This window comes from Botryllus schlosseri, chromosome 10, assembly GCF_051294905.1.
Source record: "Botryllus schlosseri isolate E-star chromosome 10, Bs_hap1, whole genome shotgun sequence".
NCBI classification, from domain to species: Eukaryota; Metazoa; Chordata; class Ascidiacea; order Stolidobranchia; family Styelidae; genus Botryllus; species Botryllus schlosseri.
Genome location: NC_137245.1, coordinates 19,714,254 through 19,726,976, shown reverse-complemented (window position 1 = coordinate 19,726,976; position 12,723 = coordinate 19,714,254). Strand labels below are relative to the sequence as shown.

The following is a 12,723-nucleotide window of genomic DNA, read 5'->3' as shown; positions in this document are numbered from 1 at the left end:
AATAATGAGAAATCTGTCGCTGCTCGAGTGTTCCAATGTTTCGATACCGAAATCTGGTAACTGTGATGCGCATTTGGCTGTGGATTCTGACACCGGGAGAATTTATTTCAACACGGAAAGCTATTTGGTTGGTGTGGATCCGACCTGTCACGAGGTAGCTTTTCTAAATAAATTTGTTTCGCTCTTCTTGTGATTTTGTGGTTTAATGGTGGGGTGTTTTTCGGCAGCAGGTAGGTCGTAGCAGACTTGCGAGTAGAGCCCGGCCGATATCTGTCTGCGGTCGATGCATATCGACCCGTCCAATGATCTCATCACTCCGATTATTGTTCCAAGTGAACAGCATCTTTCGTATTGTTGTGCTTCTTGAATTTCAAGTACGCCTGTTGCACGGAATGTGCCAGTTTTTTTACTCGGCTGTAGTCTTATTCTGAAGAAATGGAGTTTATATAGGGAAACGTTTTTGTAATCACTGCCACTAATATGACGTTCTAGTTTGAACACCGCATTTTTTTGGAAATCGAGTTCGTCGGTCTAAATATGTTATACGGTAGGTTTGAATGTGTCCTCTGAGGACGGCCAAATGTCCTCTTTTTTGAGATTTTGTTTAAATATCAGGTAAAATTAAGTGAGATACAGTAAATCAGCACTGAAGTAGCGCTCTGGCGGCTATTTTGGGAGCGGAGCTGGAAAGTTGACCTTTTTTTAGTCCACCGACCACGAAGTGGGAAAAATTTATCTTTTTTCTGGATTTTCCTCCGGTATTGCAAGTCTGAAAATTTCGAAGAAGTGTCCTCTTTTCAGATTTCCAAAATGCGGTAGCCCTATTATACGGATTCGGCTAACAATTTGGATATTGGTTGGGCTCTACTCAGGAACACAATCGCCACATCTCTGGTGATTGGAAATGTATAATGAAGGTCTTATTTTAGGAGATTTTCTCGATAGGCTTGGAGGAGCTTACAGACCATGCTGTGCAAGTTACCGGAATTCATTTCCTTCAAGGAGAAGAGAGCCTTTGCGTTTCCACATTGGAAGGGGATCTCCTTCTGATAAATGTCCAGTCAAACATGGTACTGTGCCTTGAAATTTTCGGTAACTTCAGGTCTTGTGCGATACTTGCTTGTTCCTGATATTTTACAGCTAGGTATAGGTCTAGTTACACACGCTTAGATTCTCATGCAGTGTGTGTAGAGAGAGAGAGAGTCTTTATTTTCATCCAACCAAAATACATAACACACGGCAGTGATGGTGGTACAGAAAATATGCTTGCACAGTATTCAGTATTAGATAAGAATGATCGATAAGACCGTGAAGGTCATCTAGTCTGATCACACCAGCATCAAACAGGTACACTTGACTCTAAACAGTCTGGCTGTGTATGTCACATATGCAGCTTGCTGGCCCTTTTCTGTCATTTGTGTGGAGTAGTCATAGTTCAATCTTAAAAATCAAAATCCACAAAAACCTACCATTTGTAAGCCTCACCTCACGAAATAGCATTATACAACGTCCTTGTCAGGTGCTGTAATGAAGTCAATATTCACATTTCTAAAGCAGCCAGCAATTTGGCATAGGCCTACTGGCCATTGTCCCAGAAGTCGATATTTTTTAAATCCGAATCTAACACAGTTCACGATATGAACACTTTTATATACCAATGAAGTTCAGTTACAATTCAAGATATCTGACCAGCATAATGCACAATTTAGGTTGAATGTGTCGGCTCAGTTGAAAGTGGTTTACTTTCGATTAGCTGGAGTCCTGATCAAGAACTTCTATTATTGGTAACTGGCCACGATACCATCATTATAATGACGAGAGAGTTCGACCCCATCTCTGAAGTCAGCTTTCACCCAAAGGAATTCGGGGAAGGTCAGATCGTAGTCTGTAGAACACCGCATGAGTTGTGCAAATTTAGTAGTTCTATGTCTGCTAGGTCAATTTGTGAACGTTGGATGGGGAAAAAAAGAAACACAGTTTCATGGCAGCGAAGGGAAGGAGGCGGCGATGAGCCGACAAGAAGGTATTCGAAACGCCTTGCCGTGGGACGACAAGAAGCCAAGAGTTGCGTGGAGGGGTGACGGACAGTTTTTCGGGGTAATTAATCATTACTATGATGCCATGAGGTTACATGGCCCTAATTGTTAGAGCAAGGTGTCACGGTGCGGAGTAATCTCCATACTATAGTTACGGTCAGAGTTGAGTAGATACTCAAGCAGTAGTAACGTCATACACAAATAAAACTGGGGATTTATACTGAATTACTTTAATCTGCAGTAGAATTTTGACTGATATAAATGACTGACTTTGAATCTACTCAAGTAAGTAAATAGTTGTCATAACGGTCGTAATTCGTTCGCATGGACTGTCAAAAGCTGTGAATTCTGCTGCGCGAAATGTGTAGTTTGATATTGATGCGTATCAGGATGTATCATTTTTCAACAGCATAAGCATTCGTCCGCATAATGGGATGCAAATTATAATATGAATATGAAAATTCTAAACTAATCCTTTGTTTACTCGAACACGCCATTTTAGAAAACATGGCATGACCGTAGTTAAGTCGAAGAGCAATACGGAGAAGTTGTGGCGGATCGTAAAAATAGTATATAGTGTTGCTTTTATACTTCAACATGTATGTTCTACAGACAAAAGAACTGAAACTAATTTGAACTCAAAGTATAAAAAATTGAAAGAGAAATACAAATATATTTTTCTAAAATGCAGAAAATATATTTCATGTCTTTTGTCCAGAATGTTTCATCGGTGGTCTGCTAAAACAGGTAGAATGCTTGAAAAAGTCAGAGTCCACTCTTCCAGATTAGGACACGCCATGGGCTGCTAAATTATGATACGATAGGTAATAGCCAGCTTGCGAAGCGGTAGTTTCAGACGTCATGATTGGTCATATTTACTGTGACAAAATATTTCATATGGGCGACAATGCGGTGTTAACGGAATCCGCTACCTAAATATATTCACCAATACTTTCGTAAAACATAATTGTCACTCCATCTCTACTGTGCGTGAAGCGCAACGAAAATTATGGGCTGTACTGAACTTTTATGAAAATCTAATATTGGTACTCCATGAAAACAGCCCCGAAATTTCTCAGGATATCTTTCTGATCATAGGATTAAACTAGTTCTACTTGTCAAATTGAAAATAGCAAAAAAGTAAGTAGATCACAAAATATTAAGAAGTAGAAGTAGAAGAAGTTAGATTTACTTGTGTCCGAGTAGCAACGCAGTTCGAACGTACCCCAGGCATGATGCCAACGTAAGTCAATTGTGTCGGTGATCTGCAGTAATTTAACTCACAGAGGAATCCGCATCTGTGCAACACGGCCGCCAGGTTACCTTACTGGCGGATCGAATTAACCCTGGTTAAGGCGATCGGAGAAAACTTTCTGATCTGCATTTGTGCAATCCACTCTTAGCCTACCTCGTTTGCCTGGATGCTTGATTAGTTCTAATGCATCTTGTGTGACATCTTGCAACCCTAGTATCAGGGAAAGGTGCAGCGATGTCATATGTACATTTGTGAATAGGTTCATCTTATCGATCCAGTGGCTGGTAACAGAATTTTCCGTGTCTGGAGCAGAGAATGCACTCTTCAATACACAAGCGAATACGTAGAAGGACTCGAGTCGGCTTTTGCTTGGAAGTAAGTCCGGATTGTTTTGTAATATTTGTCATATTTCTTTACGTATATCCTTTTCAGGCCTAGCGGAAGCTTGCTTGCATCTAGCCAACGACGTCCAAACAGACACGATATTGTGTTCTTTGAAAAAAATGGGCTTCAGCATGGTGAATTCACATTGCCTTTTGGCAAAGATGATATGGAGGTATGATAGGGAATGAATTAATTTGGGCTGTAAATTTGTTGTGAGCATTATCTCCATCCGCTCCCCGTTTAATACGCAAATTAACGCATAAATGGGTAGCTATTTGCAGGATCGCAACTGTCATCGCAAATTTGGCATTAGCGGTAACTGTCGCCTGTTATACAGGGCTGTAACCATAAGCTATGTGTGGCGAGATAGCGCAGTGGTTTAATCTGCGGCTGCAACACCAATGGATGCGGGTTCGAGTCCGACCGAGGTCGACTTCCGAATTTCGATACCTAAGTGTTGGAGGTTTACCTAGGCTCCTCCTCGCCACCTCATCCGCGTCAGCGGTGTCTTACAAAAGCCTAGAGGTGGGCCGTGCTATAAGTCGGCAGTTACGGAAAATAAGAAAAATATCGGCCTGGTGTAAATGACCATAGTAGTCGACAAACACCATGAATACCCCCCAAAACAAACAAACAAACTGTTGTGACCCTGGCCATCTCTGTCCGGGAATAAGTAACACCTGATGTGCTCTGCTAAGAGTCAATGCATGTAGCAGTTATCCCTATACCATTGCAAGAACCTCAATATGCCTGGCTTTTTGTTATGCAATATTTTTGTCATCTGGATTTTAAAGTTGTTAACTCTATACAGGTCAAGCTTTTGCAATGGAACAGCGATTCCAGCATTTTGCTGGTCTGGCTCAGTCCGCTGAAACGAGACGATGCACCTCAAGAATCCACGGATCATGGTATAGTATTTCTCAAAATTTTTGTACCCTTGATTGCCCTGGACAGTGAACAAATTCTATACTCATACATGTCAAATTACTGTTGTTTTATGACTCCCTTTGACGCCCGTTGTACGTCGTCATCTGAAATGGTCAAATTAGTCGACTGACATTTCTCAAGTAGTGGGAAGTAGAAGAAATGTTGTAAAAGTTACTGAAGTATAAATACCCATACTTTATGCAGATGTACTTTTATAAACATTTCCTTTAAATTCCTTATGGCACAGTATCACACTAGAGGTGGTCAGTAACAAGGTACTTCAACTTTTCCAAAGTACTCCGGTGGGTTTTGTCTACTTCCAATCACATTTTTAGACTATTAACACTTCTAATTCGACAGTTTTAGAAGCCAAACTGTGGCATCTTTTTATTGATGCCTACATGCCCAGTGCCCATCTCGGAAGTATCATGTAATACCGGTAAATTGGTCTTATGTCGGCAAATAATGAACCTGAATTTCGAAACTGCTTTCAAATCTCCATTATTGTAATCATATCTAATTGATACAAATGTAACAGTATTTGTTAATGAAAGTTCTGCAGATCATTCCGAAATGAATTTTTACGTATAATTTTCAGTGCTCCTGTGGACGGTTTCAAACTATCACTGGTATTTGAAACAGAGCCTGCCGTATACTTCTGAAGAAACGCCAGTGTGCGTGCAGTGGGACGGCGAAAGTTCTCATAAACTGCATGTGATCTGTAAAGGCGGCCGCTACAAACAATACACATTCGCAAAAAGTGTGTGCCACTCGAATGCGCCCTTGCTGCAGCAGTGTAACGACGGCGGCATGTCCAACGTGGCTGTTATTGACGGAAGTATGATTCTTCTCTCTTATTATTTCTCAGTGCAAAAGGATACAGTGATTATTAATAGTTTGCAATTGTCTTGTAACATCACGATACGGTTTCAATGTGACACAAGTTCCAGTCCCCGAACTAGTTCGAACATGACATGATTTCCCAATCAAGCTGACCAAGATATGTGTTTTATTTTACTGAAAGGGCCCTCTTATGAGTATACCGCGGATGGAATGGTACAAATTCCATGCTTTCATGCAACTAATTATAGAAGGGTAATTGCAATTTCTAAAGCTGTATTGAACGTGCAGTTTGGCGACTTACATACACGCTGAACAGTGGACCAGTGGATCATCCTAGCGTTGTAATTATAATTACATGTAGACAATGGACTTCATTTTTTTCAAAAATGATTGCTGCAGTTCAACTATATAAAAGTCATAATATTAACTTTGAATATATTAATATAAGCTGGTTCGCGGCAGTTGGTGTTGAATTTTCAATTAATTTCTCAACAGTGCCTTACTGGGCCTCTAGAATATCTCATAAGCTATCACAATATGGGAATATACAACGTCTAAAGAATATCGTGCTATTCAAAAATTAACAAAAGTGCGCGATAACTGTACTAAGCCTATTGCATAGAGTGGTAAAACAGTAGTAGAGTCAAATTTCACATCAACTCAGATTAGTTCGAGTGCATGGAGATATATCATGGTAGTGATATTAAAAAGAGAACTTGAGCAAATATGTCTTACGCAGAGGTGATCAAAGTAGCCAAGGAAGCTACTCAAGTAGAAGTAGAAGTAGCGACGCAAAAATCTACTCAAGTACGAGTAGAAGTAATAGTTTTAAAAGCAACCTAAAACTACTTGAACTGGAAGTAAAATTGACTGACTTTAAATCTACTCAAGTAAGTAAGTAGTTGGGAAAACGGCTGTAATTCGCTCGCATGTACGGTCGAAAGCTGTAAATAGAGCTATCAGAATGTGTAGAGAGCTCTATTCATAATGATGCATCCCAGGAGGTATCAATTTTCGACAGAATAAGCATTCGTACGCATCGTGGGATGCAAATGATAGTATTGATATGAATATGCATGGTGCCCTCCCCCATATTATAAGACCAGTGGTGTAGTCCAAGAGAAATACAGAGGAGTTGTATCAAACACGGTATTAACGCTTTGCGCGATTAGTATACGTTGATAAAAAATATGGCAGATCGTAGAAATAACATATAGTATTGCTTTATTTCCGAAAATAGAGTCATTACTACACTTGCTTTATACTTCAACATTCATGTTCTCCAGACAATAGAACTGAAACTAATTAGAACTCAAAGTATGATACTAGGAATTGAAAGAGAAATACTAATACCTACTTCTAAAAAGCTAAAAATATAATTCATGTCTTTTGTCCAGAAAGTTTCAACGATGGCCTGCTAAAACAGGTCTAACACACTCCACTTTTCCAGATTAGAACATGTCACGGGCTGCTAGATTATGATATGATAGGTAATTGCTAGATTGTGAAACAGTAGTCTCAAACGTTATGATGGGCCATATTTACTGTGATATATTCCAGTTACGTCCGTTATGTTTCTTTTTCTTCATCTTATCTCCAAACTTGTTACTTTGTAATGCACCAGCGTCGACAGTATCACAATCACCACCGGCAGTACCACAGGCAATATCTCCTGTATCAGATATGTCTACTCTAGCTGCTCCGTATCCTTCCAGTCTTTCACCAGTCCACCCAGTTTGTCGTGCATTCTGTCACTCTATACTCCTTCACCTTATATTTATACTATAGCCCGTGCCCACCCAACTCACCGACTAATTATGACCATGGTAGGAAGGGCATACAGAGGACAGGTGAGTACGCTTAGGTCTCCAAAAAAAAAAAAGCGGGGTGGTGCAGGTAATTGACAATAAGGTTAGGGTCAGGGTTAGGGTTACCAGGCAATGTCGGCACAAAAAGTTAACGCCCCCATCCTGTTTTTTTGTTTTATTAGGAGACTTGAGTGTAATCACCTGTCCTCTGTCTGCCCTGTCCACCCTATTTACAATTACTTCTCTACTTGGGTGAGCAACTTAATTAACAAACACAACTAAAGTACACCATGGTTCTCTTGTTTCGATGAAGTAGTAAGAAGTACGCTCTCTTTTCTATTTTTTTATGCTCCCTTTGCACTCATTTTTCGCACATCACTCTCCAGACAAGTCTGGACTTGACCTGCCCACCATGCTCATAAACCTTTCTCTCCTACGGTGGGCAACTCTCGTTTTCATTTCTCTCAAATTTATACTCTCTGTGACGTAACACAAGTCAAGTAATACCATTAATAAACAAAAACTATTTTGTATGCTCATTGTCCGCCTTGAAATTCCTAAATTCAACTTCAATTTCCTTGCTTCTCGGTATTGATACTGTCATGGTGTCCGTTCCATTCCAGTTCGACCATGTCTGCGGGCATACTGATAAGCAACTCCAATGATTCGTTGATCTCCATTTTGGCCACTCCACCGAAAGTATATTGACAAGGTTACTTTGTAATGCACCGGCGTCAACAGTATCACATTCACAATCACCACCTGCAGTATCACATGCAATATCTCCTCTATCGGATATGTCCACTCTAGCTGCTCCGTATGCTTCCAGTCTTCCATCAGTCCACCCAGTTCGCCGTACGAATTCATGACTGTCACTCTCCACTCCTTCACCTTATATTTATACTATTGCCAGTGCCCACCCAACTCACCGACTAGTTATGACCAGGGTGGGTAGGGCAGACAGAGGACAGGTACTTATATTTAGGTCTCCTAATTTAAATAAACGGGGTGGGGGGGGCAGGCAATTGACAATAGGGTTAGGGTTACCGGAAATGGGGGCACAAGAAGTTAACGTCCCGACCCCGTCGTTTTTTTAAATTAGGAGACCTTTGTGTACTCACCTGTCCTCTGTCTGTCCTGCCCACCCTAATTACCATTACTTCTTCACCTGGGTGGGCAACTTTATTAACAAACACAACTGAAAACACCACTAAAGTACACCGTGGTTCTCTTGTTTCGATGAGGTAACCTCTCTTTTTTTGCTTAGCGGAAAACTACTTGAGTACTTTGGAAAAGTAGAAGTACTTCGTTACTGACCACCTCTGGTTTTACGATATGGCTGCACTTGTATATTGACAAATAATAATTGGATTTGCAGTATAATATACCCAAATGCAAGTTTCAATTATGCCAGACAGGAGGTTCTCATTTTTCAGGGCTATACCAATCAGTTTAAAATCGGTCATACTTGGCAAACGTCTTCTTCAGAGCAAACATGATTCTCATGCTGACAAGCTTGCGGAATATTTCTATCGTGCCACGTTTATCATGTTATTCTTGAGGGGTCAAGGAATATTTTAGGAAAAAATTAAGGGCCGCAAGCATGAAAATTTGAGATATTCCACCAGTCACCATGGTACCTGAAAATTTGTTTTGTAATCTGCGCTTGAATATATAGATTGCCACAGCCAAGGCTTCTTTCAAACTGCGATTGCTTGCAAACTTTTCAGAAAGCGTCCTAATGACACCATTCAAGATCATGACTGTGCCACCTCCGATGTGCGCGTTCAAGTTGGAACTGCCAAGTCAAGCCAACGCAATCATGTTTTCCTCTTTGAGTTCTTCATCTGACGATATAGCCGTGGTATTAAAGACCGGGGATGTTGCAATATTTTCTACGAGCGATCCTAAAATGTATTTTTATTATGTCGGCCTATACTTCATTTTACGTTCACTTAAATTGTTTGTATTTTAGCACTGTGCCGGAAGAACTGAAGTTAACTGTGAAGCTAGATGGGGCTGGCGGAATCGGGTTCAGTGCTCGTGTCAAGCCTCACCATCCGGTGTGCGTTCTCGGAATTACAGTCGATGTCGCAGATTCAATCGATATTCAAGGTCAGCTTAACATGATCATGATCACCGCTGAGTTGCGTTTGACACTGTTTGTCGGGCAACTTCATAAAGTTATCTGTAAATCTGGGTGAAACCGAGTTCCTGAGTCACTCGCTATTGGTATTCCACCGGAAGTGGTATTAACGCCATAAATTTCTACTCAATTCGAATTTGAGGCAGCGATTCCCAAACCATGCGGAAACTACGTTAGGTGCAAGTAGAATTAAGTGTTTCAAAAGTAGGCCTACTCAAATAAGTAATTTTGAAAAGTATATTTGCTTGAGGGGTCGCATGCTTTTAACAGTAAGTGAAGGTGACTACTTTGACAATTTCAAGATGCATCTTTGCTACAAATACAAAATTACTAATGACACTGCAAATAGTTGCAATTTCTAACAGTATGTTCAGTTACGATGTCGATCGCTGTCTCTTGGGCTTGATTTCCGATCTGTGATTTGAAGCGTTTGGTTCTTTTTGTGGGTGGTCGCATTTTAACCGGCTGGCACTGACTGGTTTTTCCTTAAAATTTTGCTCCACTTTTCTAAACTGTAAAACACAACCTTAATGGGATGCGAAACCAATAACTCGTTGGATTCAGAACTTCAACGCCTAACCAACTACGCTATGAAGCTAGACAAGAGCAAGGCAAGCGAGCGTGTATATAATCAGGAAGACGAGATTACCTTGTTGTAAAAATAGACAACCTTTTGTTAGTCTCGTATGGAATCCACAACGTATGCCTACTGCGAATACTTACGTGCTATTCACAACAACAGAGATCTCGTCTTTCAAACAAGCCATGAGTGACCGCTTTTGCTCAACCAAACCGATCGATACTGTCAGAACATTGTAGAGCGTTTCACTGTAAACAATCAGTCTGAGAATTCAGACTCGTTTTCTTGATTACACGCACGGTTGCCCCGCTCTCGTCTAGCTTCGTGGCGTAGTTGGTTAGGCGTTGAGATTCTGAATCGAACGAAATATTACTTATTGGTTTCACATCCCATTAAGGTCGTGTTTTACAGTTTTGAAAAGTGAAGCAAAATTTTTCGGAAAAAACAGCTGGTGCCAACCGGTTAAGGGCAATAACTGACTGCAACTCTGAGACCAATGGTGATCGGACCTTTCGGGTTGGCCTACTCAATTCTGCCAGGCCCAAATTAGAACAAATTCAGCCTGTTCATAATCACGATAATCCCTCTTCCATTATTCACTATGTTGTCAATATGTAGCTTCATCGAGCGTTCTTAGCAATTTAATACCGAATCAGGAATGGTAATTTTGTTGTGCTTTAGAAACTTGTGCCTCATGCTCTGCTGTTCAATTGCTGTTGCCACATTTATTTTGGATGTACAGCTCGTTGATGTCATTTCAGCTCTGCACCATTGGGTCTGGTTGAATATGCACACCGTGTTTGCTATTTCACCGGGAGTTTTGCCAGCCACTGATCATGCTGTCGTCTTCGAGATTGATTATGCAAAGTCCACCTTGACGGCCAAGTATGAAGACACATTGGCTCTTTCACAATTTCAATTCATCGTTCTTGCTTTAGGAAATCATGCACTGTGGACGGCGTCATTCTTACGGTCACGGTTATTTCCGACGATTGCGTTGTGTTGCAACGTCAAGACGGCCATTTACTGAAGTAAGTTGTGCAGTAGATGTATTGGAGACATATCTCTGACTGTGATGTCAAGTGTTTTTGTCAATTTCCATAAAGCTCGAGCTGCCTTGTCAAAAAGGTGATTTCCATTTCAATTCAGATTCATATGTATTTCATTGCTCATTCAAAATCATGTTTCTACTCACGGCTGGCGGTCTTGAAAATGAAAAGTGACCTTTGAAACCACCCGCTGTCCTCCTAACACATCAAATTAATTGCTGGTGTACAATAACAAATAACAAGTTCAACGATACACAAACGCACGGTAAGAAGCAGAACGCCATTAAGTTGACAAATGAAATTTTATATGAGTAAAAAGTTCATATAATCCTATGCATCTTTTACGCGACCACATAGAAAATAATAAAATAATGCCAGTGCTACACCACATTACAAATAATTTTGAATTTTTCGACCATGCATAGGCTACTGTGTGGGTTGGTCACGATTTAACAGAAATGTCATTTCCATATGATACGACCATCAAATTTTCAAGGCTTCCACGCTAGGAAAAAAGTATCGAAGCTATGATTTTTGTTAATATTATATAACTCTTGGCTGAAAGAGGTGTATAGGCCTAATTTGGTGCCCGAGAAAAAGTGGTATGTTACTACTCGACTAGAATGAGAATCAATACAATTATTACTTTATTCGAATTTTAAGTAGTGGAATCGTGGCCATTCTTTTTAAACCTAGCCTGATCCTTGCGAACACATGAAGCTGGCAGCAAAGGCTTGTTAAACCAGTGGTGAAAAAAGATGCCTAACCCAGGAGGCGGTTTGTTTATTATTAACGCTGTTCTCTGTGTCAGGTGCCAAGTGTCAGATCTCTCGATTACGGATTACGTGCTACCGAACGGCGTTGAAGTCAGCCTTCCGCGTCAATGCTTGCAAGTCGCGTATTGTACTTTCAAGGGAGTGGGCTGCATTGTCGGGCTGTCTGAACATTCGAGAATGTACATCAACGACACAGAGGTACGGTGCCGTCACTATGATCACACAATAGTCCCTATTTCCACCCTAATAAAAGTAGAAGTAACGCAAAGTCGCGATTTCCAAGACATATAATTACTTCACGTAGAAATAGAAACTGGAATGCAGGGCTGTAACCAAGTCACAAAGCTCCGAGTCACAAGTCAATCTCACTTTTATAGTTTTGACTCGAGTCAAGTCGAGTCATTTTCAATTCACCACCGAGTCAAGTCCGAGTCCAAGTCATCGAACAGAGGTTCGAGTCCGAGTCATGGTATTATGACTCGAGTGCGAGTCCAAGTCATTGTGTTGACTGCTCAGTTTTTAGTTAAAGTCTTGCTAAACCCACTTTCATAACTCTCTTTTGTGATAAGGAATGGTTTGCATTTATAATATACTAATTTTTCTCATTTTTCATAGTTTCTGGTCGCATTTTCATGTAGGCCTACCAGTACCAATAGACGAAATCCCAATAGGGTGGTTACTTTACTGTTCGTGAAATTACAATGAAATGTCGGTCTTGGTCGTCTGAGTCTCGAGTCATATGACTTGGTTCGAGTCACGCGCAATGGCTCGAGTCCAAGTCAAGTCAGTACACAGATTGACTCGAGTCAAGTCTAGTCATCAGAAAATCAACCCTGCTGGAATATCTCAAATGTGCTGACGTAAGTAGTTGCAAAGGGTGGATTTCATCAAGGTGTCGCATAGTCTACTTCTAGCAATA

The 12,723-nt window shown here is 40.7% G+C and overlaps 1 protein-coding gene across 1 annotated transcript in view; it reads left to right on the top strand.

Annotated features, from left to right (window-relative positions):
* Nucleotides 1–4: 4 nt before the first annotated feature.
* The window catches only part of LOC145447997 (elongator complex protein 1-like), a 43,079-nt gene continuing 30,360 nt past the window's right edge, over nucleotides 5–12,723 (top strand). Inside the window, exons 1-13 of the mRNA XM_080326306.1 lie at nucleotides 5–154; nucleotides 930–1,070; nucleotides 1,710–1,872; nucleotides 1,937–2,097; nucleotides 3,551–3,666; nucleotides 3,724–3,847; nucleotides 4,487–4,583; nucleotides 5,201–5,440; nucleotides 8,984–9,167; nucleotides 9,229–9,368; nucleotides 10,741–10,864; nucleotides 10,918–11,010; nucleotides 11,840–12,002. Coding sequence (XP_080182432.1) covers nucleotides 5–154; nucleotides 930–1,070; nucleotides 1,710–1,872; nucleotides 1,937–2,097; nucleotides 3,551–3,666; nucleotides 3,724–3,847; nucleotides 4,487–4,583; nucleotides 5,201–5,440; nucleotides 8,984–9,167; nucleotides 9,229–9,368; nucleotides 10,741–10,864; nucleotides 10,918–11,010; nucleotides 11,840–12,002 — 1,896 coding nt within the window. The remainder of the gene's footprint in view (nucleotides 155–929; nucleotides 1,071–1,709; nucleotides 1,873–1,936; nucleotides 2,098–3,550; nucleotides 3,667–3,723; nucleotides 3,848–4,486; nucleotides 4,584–5,200; nucleotides 5,441–8,983; nucleotides 9,168–9,228; nucleotides 9,369–10,740; nucleotides 10,865–10,917; nucleotides 11,011–11,839; nucleotides 12,003–12,723) is intronic.